Source organism: Sabethes cyaneus, chromosome 3, assembly GCF_943734655.1.
Source record: "Sabethes cyaneus chromosome 3, idSabCyanKW18_F2, whole genome shotgun sequence".
NCBI lineage: Eukaryota > Metazoa > Arthropoda > Insecta > Diptera > Culicidae > Sabethes > Sabethes cyaneus.
In genome coordinates this window covers 131959148-131983001 of record NC_071355.1, presented here as the reverse complement: position 1 = coordinate 131983001, position 23854 = coordinate 131959148, and the positions used below count along the sequence as shown (strand labels likewise).

Sequence of the window (23854 nt, the reverse complement as noted above, 5' to 3'; positions counted from 1 at the left end):
GTTAGTTATCATCCATATGTTGCATAGCGATAAATAAGGTTTAAAGTACATTTTAACCTACTGAATAACTTTGCAGAACATTTGAAAGCAATAAAAAAATCGTGTGCAAAGTTTTTGCGCAGAATTGATTTTAAATTGGTTTCTTTAAACAAATAATTAATTTTCGCAATCAGTAAGAGATAGATAGCTACTATATGCAGCAAAGTTTTTTGTGAATTTTTGTGAAGAAACTATATTTTTTGGGCGTATTTTAAAAAACAAAATTTTGTATCACCCTATTAGAGGATTCACGGTCACCCTAATAAACTAAGAAAATGTGCTATATTTTATTAGTAAACTGCTCTAAAGAAGCACCCGTTGAAAAATTACACATTTTTACGCTAGAGTAAATTATCGCGTTTTTGAGGTTTGGTTCCGCTGATTAATATCAATAATGAATAAATTTCATCAATCATTCTTAAATATCTTTTGACTGGTAAAACTAATTCTTGTGAAATTTTGCAGATATAGAAAAACCGGTAATTTGGTATTGGAAAATAGCCCGGTAATACCGGTAAAACCGGTTTCGGTAAAACCGGTAAAGCATCCCTAGTTCAGACTTATACTAATTAGATATTTGTGCTTGAGAAGTACGCAAGAAAAAGTGATAAATTCTTCCTCATAATTCCGATCAGTACCTAATTCTGATCACTCAACTAAAATAACCAAATTTTTAAAAGATTTGCTTTGATTGGTAAGCTTTGATCTTGGGGATTCTCATTAACTATGGTTTTTGATTCAATCTTCTGAGAATTTGGCCATTTAAATTGTTGCTTTACAATTAGTTGCATGCAATTGTTTACATACTTTCGATTGTATTGCTGTCAAGTGTGGAATAACTGATAAACAGGATGTATCTCTATTTTCAATGAAATTGACGAATGTGGGTTGCATACCTTGTAGTTTTTTCTTTTAATTCACATTTTCCGATTAATTGATGAATGCAAATCAGGGTTTTATTAGTTGTTGTTACGTTTCTCTTTAATAAAACAAAACAAACTACAGAACATACTAAAATAAATTAGATAATGTGCGTGTTCCATCATCTACAAACATAGTACCTATGCTACTGATATAACTTTAAAACAGTTTTACTAAACCATTTCTTAAATTATTGATGGCAGAAACATTTTGTTTCAAGATTTTGAGTATTGCGTCAAAAAAAAATTATATAGCATAGCAAAGTGTGTGTAAATGCAACTCGGTGATTTGACTATGGACAATACATTGAAAATATTCTTATAAACTGATAAAATAGTCTGAAAACTGAATATTACATCCTACATCACCATTTCGTACATCCCATTTGGATGTATGCCTTGAAGTTTTTCAATTAAACGCATCCAGTACCTATGTTACGTATGAAACATATGTTAGACATTTATTAATCGTCGTAAGCAATCGATTTTATATGCACATCATGTGCAGGAAGCCTAACGGTTCGCTGTGACCACTCTCATTTATGTCGCTGGATATAACAGCACCTGCTTTTGTGTTATTCCTACTACTAGTATATATGGTTCTACCTGTGAATGCACGCCAATTTCGTCAAGCATACTACTGAATAAAAAAATGTAACCGGATATAATCAGCTTTTCGAGTTCGACCCAATTTTTTTAAAAGTAACAATATGTACTTACGCCAAAACCAGCGCAACCAAAACAGACATTTAATGTGCTCTTGTCAAAGGAATCGTAAATCTCAAATCCGCTAGAAATGTCCCGTTGCGCATATTCAGCATATCAAAGCTTATCTATCGCAAATCATCTCAACCAATCTACCATTCTGACTCAAACTTCGGACACTTAAGCTATGCTGCAACTTTGTGCCAAGCAAAATGTTCGAAGATTTCCTAATTTCATCTAATTAACCAGTTCACCAGCACACGGATAGAAATTCCACCACCAAAATGAGCAAAATGACTCATGATTTCCAGATTCTTGCTTATGTTTTATGTTGTTTATTTGTTTATTTTATTAAAGACACTTTACACCATTTCGGTGCATTCGTGTCTGGTTTATTTTTTATGAAATTACACCATTAATATTACCCGAATATAAATGCACAACGAATTTTAATGTAAAAACATCAAGATTACTATAAACTTTGTTGTTTACATCACTAATTTACGTTATAACTTCATTGTAAAAGTTTTTGAGTTTTCTATATTACAGTGCACAGTGGTCCAGCAGCGAAAATTAAGTGGAAAGTTTTTTGTGGTTCAAAATAGCTCCCCACAATGTTCAGCAAAGTTGTACAACTCTAATAGACAATTAATGCGAAATCAACGACTAAGTTCCAGTTTGGCTTGTGAACACATAATCCATAATAACTTTTTATAAGAAAGAGATAGAAGGATAACTTCTTCGACAAAGTTGTAGCTAAAGATTATATAAGTAACTTTGCCAAAGACATAGTAGGCGTATTTCTAGGCGTTTCTAACTTACATGGTGTTTTATAAAAAGACCTCTCAAAAATCACTTTTTCGCTGATTTCTGCTAATGCAATGGTTTTATTGCATCATAATGTCTTGCAAAGTTGGTTATCTTATCAAAAGACATATTTTTGTAGAACATTGTATGTTGAAAACTCATACGTATAACGAGTTCTAACGTTTTTCCTGCGTTTTTTTAGTCTTTTTAGGAATAGAATATCTCAAAAAGGGGCAAACGAAAAAAATCAAACTTGGCCGTTTCTGAAAGCTTGGAGTTTTATCTCAAACATATGTGAAAATAAAAAACTGGTTTTTTCTCTAACTCGAGTAATTTCAGTTTAATTATTTCATGTTTGACCATTTTCTACTATGCAGTATTTTCTAATATCTTCTTGAACATGTAAATAGTAAAAAAGAAATTTGTCGTACCATGACACAATTTCTTCTGATTGCCACGTAAAATAGTCTTCGAACTCCGGATAAGTTTAGAGATCTAGTTTTTTGACCTTATGCTAGTTTTCGAACCACTGCTGAAATATTCATCAAATAAGTTTTTATAACGGTAGTTTTTACAATTGTTTATTGTCAAGATATATGGACTTCGCCCGTCATCCAATCCATACATATAAATATAAATTATAATACCAAATACAAAATAATATAAAATGCAGTGGTATTAGTGTACATGAAATTGACCTCTCAGAAATAGTCAGAAAGTTTTTTCTTAATAGTATCAGACGACATGTTTAAGTTTAGTGTGTTTCTAAAATTGTTCATTAGCTGCATATAGCGGCAGGCTGGTTCATTGCGCGCGTAGTTAGTTCGACGGTGGTTTAGAGTGAAGGGCCTTGGTCTCCACAGAACTACTGTATTCTGGTTAACAGTTATCCTGGATTTCAAATAATCACTGTCGTATCGTCCTCTCTGCAAATGGAGCTCAGCACCAGCTGTTTTTGATAAATATCTATCTTACAATTTTAATTATTTTGCAAATAGTCATGGAAATCTTCATTTGGATATATGCACATGAAATTAAATTTTATATTGATATTTCTGATTCTAGTCTAAAGTAATCTTTTAAATTGCTTTAGTGTCAGAAAGCTGAGAAGTCTTCAAAGTTGATGTCTTATACGTATTCAGGAACAGGAACATGACTATGATCGTAATAAAAAAGGAGGAACATTTTCAAGCAAATCCTATTAGAGTCCTGGAGTTTTTTGTCAAAAGATTTGAGGGTACCGTTACTGTTATTTTAAATTAGTATCTAAAATGTTCGTGAAAGTAATTCGGTAGTTTAGGAGATTATTTCCCATTCAATTCCATATTAGCTATATAATGTTAGTACACGGCGCAGATATTATTAAGGCCACGGCACAACTCATAGGGTTATGAAGCGAAGAGGTACAGGAAACGCGAAATAAATGTATTTGTAAGTTCAGGGAATTTCACGTCAGAAAATTTAACCGGATTGCCAATTTGGAGGATGTGTTCAAACGCCTCCTGCTGTCGTCCGATCCAGTCATTGCAATACAAAATCGTTCTTATTGTACACGACTGCACTCCAGCTGATTCGCTAATTGGGCCGACTGACAGTTGTTAGAAATTTCTAAACTGTGTCTAGATACGACAAATTTCTTTTTTACTATTGACATGTTGACTTTAATCGTCTTCAAGAAGATATTGGAAAATACTGCATAGTAGAAAATGGTCAAACATGAAATAATTAAATTGAAATTACTCGAGTTAGAGAAAAAACCAGTTTTTTATTTTCACATATGCTTGAGATAAAACTCCAAGCTTTCAGAAACGGCCAAGTTTGATTTTTTTCGTTTACCCCTTTTTGAGATATTCTATTCCAAAAAAGACTAAAAAAAACACAGGAAAAACGTTAGAACTCGTTATACGTATGAGTTTTCAACATACAATGTTCTACAAAAATATGTCTTTTGATAAGATAACCAACTTTGTAAAACATTATGATGCAATAAAACCACTGCATTTGAAGAAATCAGCGAAAAAGTGATTTTTGAGAGGTCTTGTTGTAAAACACCCTGTAAGTTAGAAACGCCTAAAAATACGCCTACTATGTCTTTGGCAAAGTTACTTATATAATCTTTAGCTACAACTTCGTCGAAGAAATTATCCTTCTATCTCTTTCTTATAAAAAGTTATTATGGATTATGTGTTTACAAGCCAAACTGGAACTTAGTCGTTGATTTCGCATTAATTGTCTTTTAGAGTTGGACAACTTTGCTGAACATTGTAGGGAGCTATTATAAAACGCTTAGCCGCAAAAGTAAGTTTCCACTTAACTTTCGTTTCTGGACCACTGTGCAGTGTATGTACCACAAAGAACTGTTTTTGGGTTTTATATGTATGGAAAAAAGTCGAAAAATTTACTGTAACAGCTTTGGGCTAGCACTTAATCACCCCCTTATTCGTTGTAAAATCAGCGGTTTGCATTAGGTTTGCATTGCAAGTTTATTGTGAAAACATCAATATTCATAGTAACTTCAGTGTAACTTACAGAGCTTTCCACAGTTTCAATGTGATTTTTCGATGTTTTGTAACAGTGAAATTCAATGTTTTTTCGCTGTACATTTTTATTCGAGTAGTCATGATATTACGAACTGTTGTACGAACGATGTTGTACCAGATTATGAATTATTATTCATTTAGTTTATTTTTCGTTTATTTTGTGTATTATATAAGAAATCATCTGATAACATAATATATCACCTGCTTTTGTAAATTCGTTGACGGAAGGTCTTTGTAGACATGTTAAAACCGAATAAGTGATATGCCTCTTGGAATCGTCCGCTCACACTCATCATACGGTCATTGTAAAAAGTAAAGTTTTTGCGCCATATATAGCTTGGTTGGCATTCCGTCGATCTTACAATGTTCTGATGCCAATCAATGCACACCGGTCTTTATAAGGAGGCAAGTCTTACGGATTCGTCTATGAAAGGTCCTTGTCCACAATAGCAGAGTAGTGCGCTTTGAAGGACAGTTGGTATTCTAACAGAACGCCTAGATGTTTAATTTGATCGACACGATTCAAAACAGTTGGTTCAAAACGTCTATGGAGCAGTTGAACAGGACAGGATTCTTCAGAAGCTGATAGAAAATCACACAGCACTTTGGTATACTAATCACGAGATGATTCAGCCGGCAGCACCTGGTAAAGCTGTCGAGCATATCCCGTAGATGGAAACAATCATCTAGCTTGCGGATGACGAGATAAATTTTCAAATCATCCGCATAGATCAACACGCAACTGTTCGGTACAATCGAGGAGACATCATTGAAGAAAAGAGCGAATAGAAGTGGTCCTAAGTTACTTCCTTGAGGAACCCCGCACTGCGGACTGAATGTTGTTGATTCAGCCGATTCTATCTTTACGTATAGCTGTCGGTTTGCTAAGTAAGATTTCAGTCAATCGCAGAGTCTGTCTGAGAAGCCGAGACGTCGAAGTTTGGCGCAAAGTATTACGTGGTTCACTGTGTCAAAAAACAGCCTTGATCTTGATATCCGTGTGAATTGCATCAATTTGTATACCAGCATCACTCTTGTTGATACAGATGTAAGTAAACTCACAGACAGTGCTGTTAATATTCATCAGAATAACGTTCAAACTTCTGGATTATCAGTCTACCTTGCATTTAAAATCTGCTTGCTTTGATCAAACGTACATAATAACTAAATGCGGCAAGCATGAACTTCATGCACGAGAATATAGAATATCAGCGCCCTGTGATATTGTAACAAACTGATATTCACGTTTGAGCAATGAAAATCAATAAAAAAAATTTATGATGTGGTTTAGCATCTGTTGCGTTCAGCTGTTGGACATAAGATTTTTCTTTTCATTAACTGCATTTAAAATTGTTTTTATCTGAAGTGAATATCACCTTCTGGATTTGAAAATCACTTTCTCCTGTTCTATTTTCATGATATATTGAACTTGTATACTATGATGAAAATCACTGTGCAGCTGTACATAGGAAACTTAGAGGCATAAAAAACAATGTATGCTGAGAAAAAAGATTTTCTGTTTTGTTTGAAATTCGGTGATAATTTAAGGCCCTGCTCTCAGATGTTAGACTCCACGGAGCGCTTGCGAAAGAATCCGTGCTGAGATGGTGTAATGTAATTTTTACATGCTTCAAAAATCACTTTGTTCAGTATGGTCTCTAAGCATTTCGACTCGGCAGCTTATCCCACGATAGTTGGCAATATCCGTTTTGTCTCCATTTTTGTATACCGGCGTCGTTCGCGAACTTTTCCAGATTGTAGGGAATGTCCGACGTTGCAGTGAAAGATTGAAAATCGCTTGCAGAGGTTACTTGAGCACCGAAACACTTTTTCAACACACACGATGGGATGCCGTCAGGTCCAGCATGACTTCAATTTCGTGAGTGCCGTAACTACCATCTCGGTATTGATGTGAATGTGAAGCAAAATGTGAAGCAAAAAGTTCGCACTTTCCATCGACAGTAGAAGCGGTTAGATCACCTAACTTCATACACGTAGACCATAATCCTTCTGCTTAGACTTTACAAACGTCCAGAATCGTTTCGGATGCCTGCGTAAGTTACTTTCTGTCTGATTGAGATGTCGTCTATACAGCAGTCGATTGTAGCAACGGTATACTCGACTCGCTTCCTCAAATTGGCATTTGGAGAACTGGTTTTTATGCAGACAACATTTCTTTAGCATTTTAGAACGTTGTCGTTTCAGATACCTCAACCGCGCATTAGATTAGACCAAGCTGGGGTTTTCGGAGGTTTAAATGGGGGTACCACCTCAGAGAAACAGCGACGCAATTTATTATTGAAAGCAGTGACTGCGTCATTAACCGTTATGTGTGCGACAAAAATAACACCTTTAGCAGGGCGACAAGAGTACCCGGGTACCCAAAATTGATATTGTTACAACATCAACAATTTTAAACCGATTTTGATGAAATAGGTGTCATTTGATTCGTTAATTTATCTAGTTTTGAATTCTTTGGCTATTTGGCCATTAAAAGACATACGGGGCCCGAAAACCCGGAATTCCGACAGAGTGTCCGCTGTGAGGTAGAGAACTGGTTGTATTGCAGGAAAATCAGTCATGCGGATATAAAAACTCTAAAAATTCATACAATGAACTATTTCATATAATGAGATGAATCAGGTTGGTCATTCCGGAGTAGGTTCCTGTGGGGTCATGGGTGGCCAGTCTAGGATTGGAGGTAAAACCTAGCAATATGGGTATCAAAGTTCTTGGAATTAGTTCGGTAGGTGATATTTTTTACATATCGTTGTATTTTGATTGGTTATTTCGAAAATGGTTTCTACGGGGTCACAGATCATACCGCAGGATTCAAGATAATGCTTAGCATTATCAGAACAGTTTAAAACGTAGAACCATCCGTTATACATTTGGAACCAGTTCCGAAATTATTAATCAGTACTAAACTGGCCATATCCGTTCAAAACATCTAAAAGATCCGCTAAACCAATTCTAATATTGGATTAGGCACCCAACTGGCCATCTGTAACCCTACAGGGACCCAATTCTGGAATGGCCAATGCGATCTAAAGTCACCAATTTATATAATAAGATGAAAAAAGGGTCCACAATGTCAAGTTGAAAACTAATAGCTTTACTGAAGGCTGATATTCTTTCAAAACGAGCGGCTTCCGACGTTGCTCCGGAATTACCGATTCCCGGGAACTACATGTCATTTGATGGCCAAATGCTTTATCTGATCAAAACTAAATAAATGTACGAATCAAATGCTGGTTTCATCCAAATCGGTTCAAGATAGCCAAAGTTATGAACATAGCAAATCATGGGTACCCGGGTACCCTTGTCGCCCTCCTACGTAATAAAAAAATTCAAGGGCCTCTCATCGCTAATCCTCTTTATGGATATGCACCAAAAAACCTCAATTACTTAAGATCAACGAGTTTTACGATGTCGCAAAATTTCAAAAACGTATGTTTTAAATTGAATGAGTTATAACTATTTTAAAACTGAAAAGGTACCCGGGTACCCTGTTGCACACATAACGGTTAACATTCACAGTGGCGTATACATCAGGTCAATCCATCTGACAGAGCAATCCATTGAGGACATCAAAATTAGTTTTACGAATTTGCTTATTTAGATCACCGTGTCACTAATATTATTAGAACTTGTTGATTCTTTTCGGTGAAAATCAAAAACTATTGATTTGGTGTGACGTTTCTGCCTACTGTTTTCCTTCGGCCATCATCAGCCGTCTACAAAACAATTATAAAATTTATTTACTATTACATTTTACATACAACATAAAATTTTCAGGCAATTTCTTAATTACAGTACATTTACTTGTTTAATTTATCACTTACAATAACTCGTCAATTCTGCATCACCACTCACAACCAATTATGTAGCCCGTCGGTTCGTATTCGGGTTGAGCTCCTACGATTTGCTTCTCTTGTTTGTATGTGACGGAGTTTGAACACTAACCCATCGTTTGCGGTATTGAATTTTCCACATTCTCGCTGAAGATTCACCGTTTTTTCCTCACCCAGTACTTTGATGTGGAATACCTCTGCTGTGAGTCTGGTCTCCTGGTCCTCTATCCGTGCAACTATTCGAGCATCATCAAAGTTGAACAGGTGTCCTTCTTGGATAGTGTGCTGCGATAATCCAACAGCGAAAAGAATCAACAAGTTCTAATAATATTAGTTTTACGAAGGTTGTATTCAGATACATCAACGTCATTGGTATGAGCAACAGCGCGCAGATCCTTGATGGTTAACAAAAGAGCAGCATGATCATGATTTTGAGCTGCTATATCAGAGTAGCTCATGCTTTCACATCAATTCAAACTTTATGATTGCTTGATTTTATTCATAGTATCGGAATTGGATTTCTTTTCGTACACGAAAATGTATTTATTTCCACTGAACAATGTTGAAAATGACGATAAAATCGTGTTTTATTGAAAGTACAGTTTGGACTCGATTATCCGGGGATTTGACTGAACGGGGATTCGATTGACCGGGGATTCGATTATCCGGGGATTCAATTATTCGGGATTTTAGACTCGATTATGCGGGTGAAAATAAAAACATTTTTTTATATAATTTATTTTAAACACAAATGTCATAGTTTTCACGTTAGATAATGATTCTAGCATGACAAACACTGATTCAACTCCCCAAAGGTATAAAATTTCTTTCCTATATATTTTTATCAGAGAGTAATGCAGATAATGGTATCAATTTTCAATTTTTAAATTTTTGCGTGGTATAATTCATAATTCATCATCATCATCAAAATATTCATCATCCTCAACAAAATCATCATTATCATGATCATCATCATCTACATTATCATCATCATCATCATATCATCATCATCATCATCATATCATCATCAAAATAATCATTATCATCAAAATCATCATCACCAATAAAATCATCATTATCACGATCAACTATCATTATCATCAGTGAAAAAAATCACAGAAAGGAACTTTAGGGTAAATTACATATTCAATCATCATCATCATCATCATCATCATCACAATATTCATCATCCTCAACAAAATAATCATTATCATGATCATCATTATCATCATTATCATCATCATCATCATCATCATCATCATCAAAATAATCATCATCATCAAAATCATCATCACCAACAAAATCATCATCATCACCATCATCACGATCAACTATCATTACCATCAGTGAAAAAAATCACAGAAAGGAACTTTAGGCTAAATTACATATTCAATCATCATATTCATATTCAATCATATTCATATATTTATGATGGCATATAAAAAAATTGTACCAAAAATAAAATTCATCAGTGAAAAAATCGTAAGAAAGGAATTTTATTAGGGAGATTAATCAATACTGGAAATACAAGTCGGGTGATTCGATTATCCGGGTTGAAAATAAAAGTGAACACCAGGATAATCGAGTCCGGGCTGTACTAATAATGTGCAGCTCGGTTTTAATTCAAACTTCGGACACTTTAATGGACTTCATTCAAAGTACGAACATTTCTATCTCAGACCTGAAACACGCGTAATACCGTGCTGCTACAATATCCGGACATTTAAGCAGGGTATATTTTTTACCAGGCTCTGTAAAAAATAATTTCGCTACATGATGCTTTGTACTATAATCAAACATAAAGCTTAAACTTGGAATAGCACATCGATTTTAAATAAAATATATTAAAATACGTGAAATTAAAAGGCTTGTTCTTTTAATAAATCTGAACACCTCACATCTCAATGAATCAAAATCCGGACACTTTTGTTTTCCGGACAGGTAAAATTATCTCACATTTTCTCTAAGAAATTTACGCCTGTAAGTAAACAGCTTATCAATTAAGGGGATTAGAAGGAAAGGAATGTAAGTGACAAAATTCGAGATAGAGGGTAGGAAATTTTGAGCTTGGCTTTATGCATGCTAGAAAATTTTTGTCAAACTAAAACAAAATCTAATTCTATGCATAATTTTGAACAAACTTTGTCATATAGCCTTTCTTCTTAGGCCCAGCCATTCTCAAATTAGGCCATTACGAATATTTTATGAAATTTTTATTCTTCCGTTGTTGGGCCACTAAAGAGGGGGCGGTTGAAAAAAAACAATGTGATTTTTTAATCAAGCGAAAAAATTATATATAATTAGAATCCAAGCAAAATCGATTTTTATCTAATTTCATGATTGCAGTGTACATATATTTAAACATACACACTGAAAATTTCAAGCCAAACTGTAAAATGTTCACGAAGTTACACCCACATTTGTAGGAACGCGTCAGAAGAAGGAACGCAAAGCTTTGAACGGCTTTTGACGTAGGACTACGTCTTTGTTTACTATACTGGGACTGGGTAGCACTTTGTAAAAACGAGAAATAGAAGTGTAACGTTTGAATGAAATATTTCAAACGCTAATAGCTACTATACTACTGAACGAAACATAACAGTTAATATGTCGTTGGATAGATAAAATGTCCAGCAATTTTATAGTAACATACTAATAATAATTTTTTATACGCTAAATAGTGAAAATGTGTGTAAAGATTCAAGGTCCAATTTTTCCATACATTTCCCTTGTTATCGCCTAGCTTCACAGGCACGGACGACAATTAGATACACCAAAGGATTTGGATCCAAATGATAACCTTGAGACCACTTTGTAACCCACACCCCTTTTCCAATCCAATCGGCAACATCGATGGCTATTGACGGCAACACCGGTCCCAAAGACAAGCGGAATCAGCGGGCAATAGCCAACGTGAATCCCACACGATGCACTTTACGTTACATTTTGCATTATCCCCATCGCAGACATGCGAAATTGTTCGATAGCTTGCTCAATCAGTGTCGGACAATCATTTAAGCAGCAGCAGCCGATATGGTTTCCTCCACCACCTACACTAGCTTACAAGCAGCAGCGGCAGTGCCAGTGACTATAAAATGGTACTCTTGGTTCGCCGTCTGCTCATTCATCGCACAATCGCACTGACGGACGGTCAGTATTTACCATCGACGGCTATTGGTGGCGAAAGCAACGGCATTTGGCGGCAACACCAGCGGTCGGAGGCAACACCAATAGCAATTGGGAGGTAAAAACGATAGCATTTTGGCGGCAATTGGAGGCAAATCCAAGGACTTTTGCGGCAATTAATGTCATCTTTGATGACAATTCCAGGCAAACCCAATGGCATTTTGGCGGTAATTTTCGCAAACCAACACTGAAGGCAAATGGAAACGGATCGACTGACGGGCAGCAAATTCAGCAGTAGGCCGTTGTGGTCTTAAACAGTTCTTATAAGAACTATGGTAATTGAAGAATGGAAAGATTTTTCTACACTTTCTAAATGATTAACGTTCCATTCGGATAATTATTTGAGCAGCAGCAGCAGCCGATCTGGTTTCTCCCACACCTACACTAGCTTACAAGTAGCAACGGCAGTGCCAGTGACTATAAAATCGCACACTAGGTTCGCCGTCTGCTCATTTACCGCACGATCGCACTGACGGACGGTCAGTATTTTGATAAAACTAATCCATTTCTACTTTACAGTGATTTGGTATTTCCTATCACTCCTGTATTAGCAGGCAACCATCATCCTAGAGTCTAGAGGACCGAATAGCGACATCCATCTATATATTGGCAACAGTAATTATAGTACTGATTTTTAAGAAGTGCTATCAGCTCAAACATAGTTCTTTTCAGGGCCACCAAACAATTTCAAACGGTTTTTTCAAAACCACCATTGATTCAATGAAGAATTAAATCAGAATATTTCGCTCTTCTTTTACAAATAAACACTCAAACAATGATACTCACAAATACTCAAATATGCGTATGCCAGAAATGCAGTTTACATTAGTCTTTGATTTAATGATCAGAAATAAAGTTATACTTCATCGATTAAAACATGTTATCAATATAATGAGTATTATATGACACAGTCCTACGTCACCCTTTCGTACAACCCTTAGGGCTGTATACCTTGTAGTTTTTCTCAAACCTGTTTTTTTTAAGTTGGTGAGCAAGATTTCTCGAAAACGGCTGAACCGATCCACTTCAAATTTTAACATAAGGGTCATCATATTCCACGTCGAGTGACCGAGAAAAAGTACAAACTTGTAATCGACCTCCTCGGATTTTTACCAAATTCGGCCAGATTGTTCATTTTGGGCCAAAAAACAACAAATTGTAAGTTTGATGCCGATGTGACATCCCCTCGATTTATGGGAGCCCCCCAATTTATAAGAAAAAGCCTCATTTTCATCAAATCCGCTTATTTTCTTTGGCTTATATCTCCGCAATTAAAATGAACCTATGTTTTACCAGAATTCTCGCTCCTTATAAAGTGATTGGTTGGAAGATTCTTTACGATGATCTAAACCTTGGTATAGGTTTGCTTGATATCTTTGCTTGGGAAGTAAGCCAAAACAAGTGACCAAGTTTCCTCATTTCAACAAGATTTCGTATTAAACCTAGACCATTTTGATATCCTTGCTTGGGAAGTACGCCAAAAAGAGTGACAAAGCCCTCTCGTGCCATCGACGTGGTTGTAACGCAGTGTACGGAATTCTGTCGGCTAATTGTTTTCCAATAGAGGCAAAATATTCGTTTACGTCTTCGGCTATTCGTTGGTTGTCCTCACTACCACTGTGAGTGAACGATAGAGCTTGTAACACTTGTAGTTTTTGTAGCAACGATTATTTTGAGCCCCAGCTAGTCAGAATTGGTTCCAGATAACGATCTAGAACTACGAGGGAGATCCCGCAGTCTTTTGGTACTCGGTACCGCCGTGAGCGATGGTATACGAGTTCCAAAGTCCACAAGTAAACCCAAGCCTGCCCAGCTGCTGCTCCGAACCCTTTGTTCAGGACTTTAACCTGATCATTTAATATCAAGATTATCTATGTCTGTTCTCGCGCGCGTGGCTCAAACATGTGTAGTCTTCTCTATACTTTTTTTTAAATTAATAATAATAACAATTTTAAATCCATCATCATCAGTGCACATAACTTATTATATGCAAAAAATATACAAAAATTAAAAAATATACAACCTTCTTGAATCAATACAAAAAAAATAAATCAAATTGTGTCTATAAAGTAGCTTTTATGTGTGAAATGCATAGCCTTTTGAATTCTGCCATTGTTGCTGCACGTTTTATTTGTCGCGGCATCGAATTAAAACAGTTAATTCCTTTGTACAGCAGAGAGTTCTGTGATCTTCCAAACAAAAAGTGTGGTGTTCTTGCATCTTCTGCGTTTCTAGTGTTGTACGCATGCAAATCACTTCCCCTTTCAATTTGATCACACAAGTATCAAGGCAGCATTCCATTAAGAATATAGAAACACCATTGTCAAAAAATAAACTCTTTGCTTCACAGAAAGCCATTGCAATGCGTCCAGCATGATATATGAGGAAGTGTACCTATTACATCTTAAAATTTATCGCATAACTTTATTTTGTAAGCGCTGCAACTTCAATATTTGTGTTTCGTTTGTAAGGAACAGGATGTATGAAGAAAAATCTATATGGTGAAATAATTGACTTATGTAAAAGAATTTTACTACTAATCGTCAATTCATTTTTTAACCGGCACAACACACCGTACTTTTTTGATGCCGTACTTCACACCGTACTTCACATTATCAATGTGAGACTTAAAGTTTAACTTGTCATCAATGATTACTCCAAGACACTTTAGTTCATTTACGCGATTGATAGTCTCACCATCAATTTCAACGTTTACGCCTGGTTTGGAGATGGCTGATATAATCATATATTTTGTTTTGCTAATGTTGAGCTTAAGCTGTTTAAATTTCAACCAATTCGAAAGATAATGTAAATCTTGGTTTAAATATGTTGCAATTTCATTAGGGTCTTTAGCCGCAATGAATAGAACCGTGTCATCAGCAAACAAATTTATGTCGCAGAACCGTAAAACTCGTTTCATGTCATTGATATAAATTATGAACAAAAGGGGCCCAATACACTTCCTTGCGGTACACCAAGTGTGTTGGCAATGGAATCAGAATTCAAATTATCAAATCGAGTTTTCTGAGTTCTGTCACATAAATAGCTTTCAAATCATTTATATGCCATGCCTACAATACCAAATCGCTTCAAGGTTTGTAACAATAAGGGCCTAGAGATTGTTTCAAACGCGCGTTTTAGATCCAAAAATACAGCAAGAATAGTTTCTTTAGCTTCGCTTTTTTCTCTCCATTTTGCTAGTACCAGATTCAATGCAGTTTCGCAAGAGTATCCTTCTCGATAACCTGATTGCTCTGGAATTATCAAATGATTACAGTTTAAATAATTTATTAGCTGGCCTTTGACAACAAGTTCTAGGATTTTCTCTAATGTGTGCAATAGGACGGTACTCTTCGGCAATATCCGTTCCATTAACTTTGGGAATAAAAATAACAAGTGATTCTTTTCAAACTTTAGGCACGTGCTCAGTTTGCAACGATTCATTAACAAGATCCAGCAAGTCGCGTCCGATGACATGAAAGCAATCTTGTATTACTTTTGCGTTAACATTGTCAATACCAGCCGATTTCTCTAAAGAAAAACAAATATCCTTCAACTCTTCAAAAGTAATAGGGAAATCCATCAAATCTTATATTAGAAATCGGCTGTATTATTTCGCGAGGTTCACTGAACATGTGTCAGCTGAACACTATCAACAAAATAACTGTTAAATTTATTCGCTATTACTTGACTCGATTGTTCTTCTGTGCCATCGAAAGTTATGGACCGCGGAGAATTATCTTTACTTTGAATCAACTGTTTTAAAATTTTCCATAACTCCTTGCTGTTATTTTGATGGTGATCAATCTTCCGTTGAATATAATCACATCGAACCTTTTTCAAGGTGTGTGAATATATGTTACGTGAGTCTGTGTACCTAGTCCAGTCATCCGCATTGTTAGTTCTACAAAACTTCTTGTACCTTTTATCTCTTTCACGTTTCAAACGCAATAGATCTAAAGAGTACCAGTTATTCGAGTTATGTATTTCAATACACCTTTCGACAAGCGTATTGGTACACTCTTTCAGCGTGTTGGTAAGAACACTGGCCTTATGGTCCAAATCACCAGTTATTGGAATAAAATCCAAGGAACCAAATGGAACCAACACATTTGGCATGTGGAGGTTTTTGGAGGGATGTATTTTTTTTATGATGGTTTGAGACCCCTCACCTCTGTGGTAGGAGGATAAGGACGCTCATACAAATAAAACAGAAATTTTTGCGTATGTGCCATATTTTCTGCTATGTAACGAGCGGTAAGCTGTGAAAGTAAACTAGCAAAACCTTCTCGGAGCAAAACACAGTGAATCGACGCCGCTAACTTACGTGCCTGTTGCCATTCACGTCAAAAGAGAAAGACATTCGAATGACACATCATATTTGCGATGAACGTGCTTTGGCTTTAATGTTATTTGTAACCAATGGCCCTTTTAAAGGCCACAAACGAGTTAAAGTAAGATTATTGAAACATATCAAGCTACACATAATCATATTTAATACAATAGTCTGTGGGCTGGTCATTCATTATCATTTCAACCTTTATGACGCACAAAGTGACTTTTAAAAGAAATCTCGATGTCTCAATGGTTGCAGGCGTTGTACTTATGAATCCCCTTCCACGTATTTTCAAAGCCACCATTGCATTCAATGAAAAATTGTATCTGAATATTTTGTTCGTTTTTTAACATTCACTTAAACAATGATTCTTTTTTACCTTTGTTATACTATATAACAAAAGTTTAGAAATTGGTCAAAAAACACGAAGTTGATCCGATGCCCGGAGGGCCGAATCGCATATACCAATCGATAGAGCTCGACGAACTGAGCAATGTCTGTGTGTGTGTGTGTGTGTGTGTGTGTGTGTGTGTGTGTGTGTGTGTGTGTGTGTGTGTGTGTGTGTGTGTGTGTGTGTGTGTGTGTGTGTGTGTGTGTGTGTGTGTGTGTGTGTGTGTGTGTGTGTGTGTGTGTGTGTGTGTGTGTGTGTGTGTGTGTGTGTGTGTGTGTGTGTGTGTGTGTGTGTGTGTGTGTGTGTGTGAGGCTCTATTTTTTATCGTCTATTTCTCAGACTAAACCGACTGGCTAAACCGATTCGAACGCTATTACTTTTGTTTGAAAGGTATTATTGCCTATATCACTATTTAATTGTTTCGTGGTCCGACATTTCTCTTAAATACCTTTGGACACTTTACTTTTTTGTTCTTACAAAGTATAAAAATTACCTTCTTGCCGACCGGTTTCGGGTAAGTAGTTACCCATCTACGAGGCCAAGTCCAACTAATTATGTTGATGAGAGCAGCTACAGACTTAACTTTGTTAAGCCATAGAGCGGTGATACTATTGGAGCATCATCCTCGTTCATCAGTGGCCGCTCAGGGATTTTATCATTCGCGTTACAAGGTAAATCCCGTAGTGTATTATTGCTTTTGTACACTACGTGATACCCATGTCGTTTAAGGCGTTGCTTAATCGGATTGGTGGCTTTCGGGTAGAATGGCATGCTGATTCGTTGTACATCATCTTTCTGCGGCTGTAACGTAGTGACTTTTCCTGTGTCTCTTGCGCTCATGCAGACGAATTATTTTATCGACGAAATTTCGAAACCGTTGATTCTAGCAGCTTCGTATATTTCGTTTAAAAGTTATAAGTAAAGATGTAAAAATTACGTGGCACGATTTTCTACGGAATCACTTGACCGACTTCAACGATCTTAGTATCAAATGATAGCTCTTGTTAATGCTAAATGTTTCAGATAGCTGTATTGAAAACAATCAAGCAGTTTAAAAGTTATGCTTAAAAAAGCCTGTTTTGACAAGGTAATAATTATCGCCTGTTTCTGAGAGATGGCTAAACCGATTTATGCGCTATTAGTCTCATTTGAAAGGTAATATAGCCTAATAGATCACCATTGATTTGTTTTTTGATTGGACGTTTAATTTGAGAGTTATGGGCAATCGTATACAACACATTAACATTTATAATAATTTATAACGATTTCATCCAAGATAATTTATCTAGTTTAAATTATTTTGGCATCAAATTAAAGGTTTTAATGCTGCAAATGTATCTCCAAAATTTCAGAAAAATTGGTTTTGCCGTTCAAAAGATATTAACCCTCGAACACTCGCGCCAACTTTTGTAACACGGTTACTCACGCGCACAATATCCCAAAAGCAAAAGAAACGTGCGCATTATTGGTTTGACTGGGAAAACTTGGTTTTAGGTTTATCAAATCCTTGAAAGAGTGCTTAAAATAGAAAGCTCTAACGTCTGGTTTAATTTAAATTTTGATTAATCCCCCTAAGAGTGAAATGAAAAAAATATTTTTCTTCAGTTTCAATATAACACATTGATGTGTTCTATAAAGTTTTAGAGCATATTATTACAAAAAATTTTGCTGAAGACAGTAACCTTCTATCCCTTCAGCTGAATATAGTATACCTCTATGTTTGCTTGTTTAGGAACTGCAGAACTATGATTATAAAAAGTACTCTAATTTTGACTCCGAATTACTCGACCACCAGCAGACGTTTTGCTACAGCAGATAGTTTTGCTACATACAGACATCATATTCACATATGAAAAAACGAGAGAAAATTCCATTTGGGGTCAATTGGGGTACACCTCACATGCTGCTTGCTCGGTTTATGGTGATATATTTTCCTAACAATTTAAAGTATTAATGCATTGAATAATTCTGACACTTTGCTCATAACAAGTTTATTGAAGAATATACGTTAATTAAACAACGATTTGTAACTATATGGCAATATGGCAATCAACAATATACAACAACAATATGGCAATCAAAAACCTACACGTGTTGTACAAAATACAACAGCGTGAGTAACCGAAGGTTAATAAAAATTGATGAAATTTATTCATGAAAACTTTATTGATGTGAATCAAATAGAATGACATTACAGGAAATTATGCATAGTTCAAAAATCTATATACTAGACCTTTACTAGGCAATGTATATGTTAAAGAATAATATTTCCTCTTACAACTTACTTTTACTTGCACTTACCCACATTAGTAACAACTTACTCAGCAATTCCATGAAAAAAGGATCTATCAAAATTTATAAGTGCTCCTATTTTGTTCAAATTTTGTAAACTTATTCAATTTCCTAAACTTTTATGTAAATCAACGTACTACCCAACGTTAACCAATGAATGAATTATATTCCGAAGACGTGTCGATTTCTATCTCAAATAGCAGGTAAAACCGTATTAACAAAGGTCCTTTCACCACTAGGTGGATTAAATCAGTTTTTTGTTAGATTATAGTCACTTTAACAGCTTTGGGTCGTTCATGACTTCAGCGGGGTTGGGATTTGAACCCGGGTCCTCGGCGTGAGGGGTGTGAATGCTAACCACTACACCGGAACTGACTCCCAAAACAATGATTCTTATAAACATATTTACATATGGCATATGTACCAGAAATGCAGTTCACAATAGTCATTGATCTAATGATCTGATATAGAAAGGGTGACTTACCTTTCGTACAACCTTTAGAGCTGTATACCTTGTTGTTTTATATTATTTGTCAATAGAGTTGGATTGATGGTATTGATCTATAAACTATATCTAGAGATACTTCAAGAAAGTTCTTAATATTAATATACTAATAATTTTGTTGTTATAAGATATGCAATAATATAATAAAAATATTGAAAACATATTTAATGATCTTATTTGCATTTCATTCAATTACAGAAAACATGTATAGATATACAACATCTACTTTAGTATGGTTAGCTACAATATTTATAGCAGTATTATCAGAGGTAAAAATAATATATACATCAAAAGATATTATCACATAATCCTTTTTCATAGGACCCATTTTCGTGTCCAGCTAATTGGGAACTGAAAGGAACAAACTGTTTCAAATATTTTAGTGTAAAGCATTCATGGGAAAAATCTGCCGAATTGTGTAAAAGGTAATTTTATATTCAGAATTCTTTTATTTTGCATTTTCTATCACAAACGAGCATTTGCAGATACGGTGCTGAGCTTGCCACGATTCAATCGTTCGAAGAAAATGAAGCAACCAGAGAAATTGCCCTTTTCGGAGAATCTAGAGGAAGGACTGCCAACATGTATTGGTTAGGCTTAGCTACATTAGATGATTTAAGAACGAATACGTTAGAGTCGACAACAGGCGGACTGGTCTCACAATATTCCGGTTTCTGGTCGCTTAAGCAACCGGATCCAGAAGCAGGTGAATGTGTTGCGGCTTCCAATGAACATAATATGCAGTCCTGGAAATTAGAAAGATGCGAAAATTTACTGCCATTTATGTGCGAAAGGCCAGCCTGTCCACAAAATTCGGTTCAATGTTCAAATGGTGCTTGCATCAATCAAGCTTTCAAATGTGATGGTAACAATGACTGCGGTGATGGCAGTGATGAGCTAGACTGCCCAAATGTATGTCAATTCCACATGCAATCTGGAGGCGATGTTATCGAAACTCCCAGTTTTCCACAAAAATATCCAGCATTAAGTAGCTGTAAATGGACCTTAGAAGGGCCCCAAGGAACAAATATCATCCTACAATTCCAAGAATTTGATACCGAAAAAAATTTTGATTTGGTACAGATACTTGTTGGTGGTAGGACTGAAGATAAAGCCATATCGTTAGCTACGCTATCAGGAAAAAATGACTTAAGTAATAAACCTTTCATCACCGCGTCTAACTTTATGATAATAAAATTCATATCAGATGGAAGTGTGGAAAGAAAGGGATTCAGAGCCACTTGGAAAACTGAACATCAGACGTGCGGTGGAACATTGCAAGCAACTACACAGAGTCAAACGTTGAATAGTCCTGGTTATCCTAAGAGTTATCCAGGTGGCTTAGAATGTCTATATATTATTCAAGCACAGAATGGGCGCTTGATTTCAATGCAAATCGATGATATGCAACTAAATGACGGAATTGACTATATTCTCATCCGCGATGGAGACAATGCTCATAGTAAACCAGTAGCTCAATTAACTGGAAATACAATAGACGATCGAAATAAGGTTATGATTTCAACCAGTAATAAATTTTACATTTATTTCAAAACGGCCTTAGGCGGTTCGAAAAAAGGATTCAGTATAAAATATGTGCAAGGTTGTGCAGCCACTATAACAAGTTTGAATGGAACCGTTAATTCTCCGGCTTATGACTTAAGCAATTACCCAAATAATCAAGACTGTTTCTTTAAAATAATTAACCCAATGGGTGGGCCACTTTCTTTACGATTCAAATATTTCAATGTGCATAAAAGTGATAAAGTGCAGATCTTCGATGGCTCATCAACATCAGGATTACGCCTACATCCAGCAGAAGGTTTCTCAGGTAGTATTCTACCAAAGATTACACTTACGGCATCTTCTGGTAATATATTAATCAAATTCGTAACCGACGCTTTACACAGCAGTAAAGGGTATGCTCAACTGTTACAATACAAAATACGTATGAATAAAATTGTTTTATACTATACTATTACAGATGGCTAGGTGAGTTCTCAGCAGATTGCCCTGAATTAAAACCTGGCATAGGGGCTTTAGCTTCAAGTCGAGACACTGCTTTTGGTACAGATATAACATTCACATGCCTAACAGGACAAGAATTTGCAACAGGGAAAAACAAAATTGTGACAACCTGTCTACCTGGAGGAACTTGGAGTATCGACTACATTCCAAAGTGTCAAGGTGGGTATTTTAATCAATCTATCAATCAATCTAACATCTAACGTAAACCATCTGTTATCGTTACGGAAATTTCTTTATAGGGTTTTACCCTATAAAGAAAGAGAAACAACGAATTTTTCCTATTTGCTCTTCGCTTTTAGCAATAGCCCACCCTTAGGAAATGAATAATTTTGTTATTGTACTTTTCTAAACACAGCTTTTTCTTTATTTATTAGTTTAGTACTACATGCTATCCTAATAGAAAAAGTAAAAGGTGAAACATGGATACAACAAACCTGTTATTCCTTTCATCTCACTTCAAGACAAAACTTGTTTTTAAACAATGTTTTAGTTTCTACTAGGAGCAAGTATGCACAAATTATTGGCTGAACCCACTCTGGAACATGCTACATAACGTTGACCATGAGAAAAACATGGTGTTCTCAGATCAACTCCACATTGTTTGAATGATTGCCCCTGTGACTCAAATAGAGTCGGCCAACAACACTTAGCACTAATATTTTGTTTATTGTTTATTTGAGAAGGGAAAAGCCCGCTGGAGTGGAACAGTTATAACGTTCCTTCTCTAGTAGACACAAAACCTCCTATCTTTTAGTGCCAACAGGTTTACACCAAATGATACATTTTTTTAACTTAAAACAAGGAGCACATAGTTACTATAGATATTATAAAGGACAAACTACATTTGTTTTAGAGCCCAACGAAAACGAGTTTTTAGAAGGGTTCAAGATACATTAAAATCAAAAACATTATAACATTTATTAAAAACGTGACACATGCTACTGAGAGGCTCATTACTACCATAATTAGTATGTGAGAGGGGGCGAGACGGGAAGGTAAAAAAGGCATGGGATCGAAGTTTTCTACGGCGAATGTTTATGTTTAGGAGTTGTAGAATATTGGAACAATCAACAAACGACGTTTAGATGTCGGAGATAAAGCTTTGGTAAAATCGCGCCGAAGTGCCAACGTATCAAGCCCGATCAGATTACATCAATTTTGGTATTACACCAGTCAGCAAAACTACTTAGCTGCGATTGCAAAAATTGGCAGTCAGACATATTCTTAATTACGGAAAAGAGTTTGAAATCGTCGGCATACGATAATTTCATGCATTTAAAAGTAGGATGGATATCATTGAGGTACAGCAGAAAAATATATGGGCCTAGATGGCTGCCTTGAGGTACGCCAGATGTGACCGAAAAGGGCAAAGAGATAGTATTTCCAATTTTGGCCGACATAGTTCTACCGGTAAGGTACGATTCAAACCATTTTAGGATATTGCCGCATAATCCAAGCCTCTGAAGTTTCGAGATGGCGCAGCGATTTGTAGATTTATTTTGTCGAAGGCCGCTGCTAAATCGGGCTATATTTCGTCAACCTGAAGATGGTTTTGCAATGAGCGAGCGATGAAAGATATAAAGGAAATCAGGTTGGTGCAAGTTGACCGTTTGGATACAAAACCACGCTGGTTTTCGGCAATGTAGTTAGAGAAACTGTAGGTAAGGTATTCTAGAACAATGAGCTCAAGAAGCTTTGAAACAGCGCAAAGAGAAGCTATACCACGATAGTTGGAAACGTTTTGCTTCGAGCCTTTTTTATGCACTGGAAAAACATATGACGTTTTCCATGCAGTAGGGAAATTGCCCGAAAGTAGAGAGATGTTGAAGATGCTTGCCAATGGAGCTAAGCAACACTTTTTCAGTATAATAGACGGAATGCCATCAGGACTGGGATTTGTAGAACTTTTAAGCTTCGAGCACGCATTGAGTACAGCTTGAGCAGTTATAGTTTGGTGACATCTAACAATAGCCATGCACGGGACGTTTTGCACAGCATTCTAGACTTGTTGATCATCGAGGGTTTCATTGGCGAAAACAGCGCTAAACTGTTTGCGGAAAAGCTCACATATGCCGGCAGCAGTCGTAGCTTCATCATCTCCGAGGTTCATGGTGGTTGGTAAGCCGTTTTCTTTTTTCTACTGGTTTATATAATGCCAGAATTTTTTGGGGTTGTTATGAAGATTCCGTTGAATTTGGTTTTGATATGAACTGAACAAAGCTTGTTTAAACGCTTGCAACGGTTATTTAAC

General features: G+C 36.0%; 1 protein-coding gene across 3 annotated transcripts in view; it reads left to right on the top strand.

Annotated features, from left to right (window-relative positions):
- LOC128744253 (sushi, von Willebrand factor type A, EGF and pentraxin domain-containing protein 1) overlaps positions 1-23854 on the top strand; it is a 119046-nt gene that overhangs the window by 10028 nt on the left and 85164 nt on the right. For all 3 annotated transcript variants that reach the window (XM_053841110.1, XM_053841109.1, XM_053841111.1), the window contains exons 3-6: positions 19774-19844; positions 19897-20000; positions 20061-21494; positions 21560-21762. In XM_053841110.1, the coding sequence (XP_053697085.1) occupies positions 19779-19844; positions 19897-20000; positions 20061-21494; positions 21560-21762 (1807 nt within the window). In that variant the 5' untranslated portion in view covers positions 19774-19778. The remainder of the gene's footprint in view (positions 1-19773; positions 19845-19896; positions 20001-20060; positions 21495-21559; positions 21763-23854) is intronic.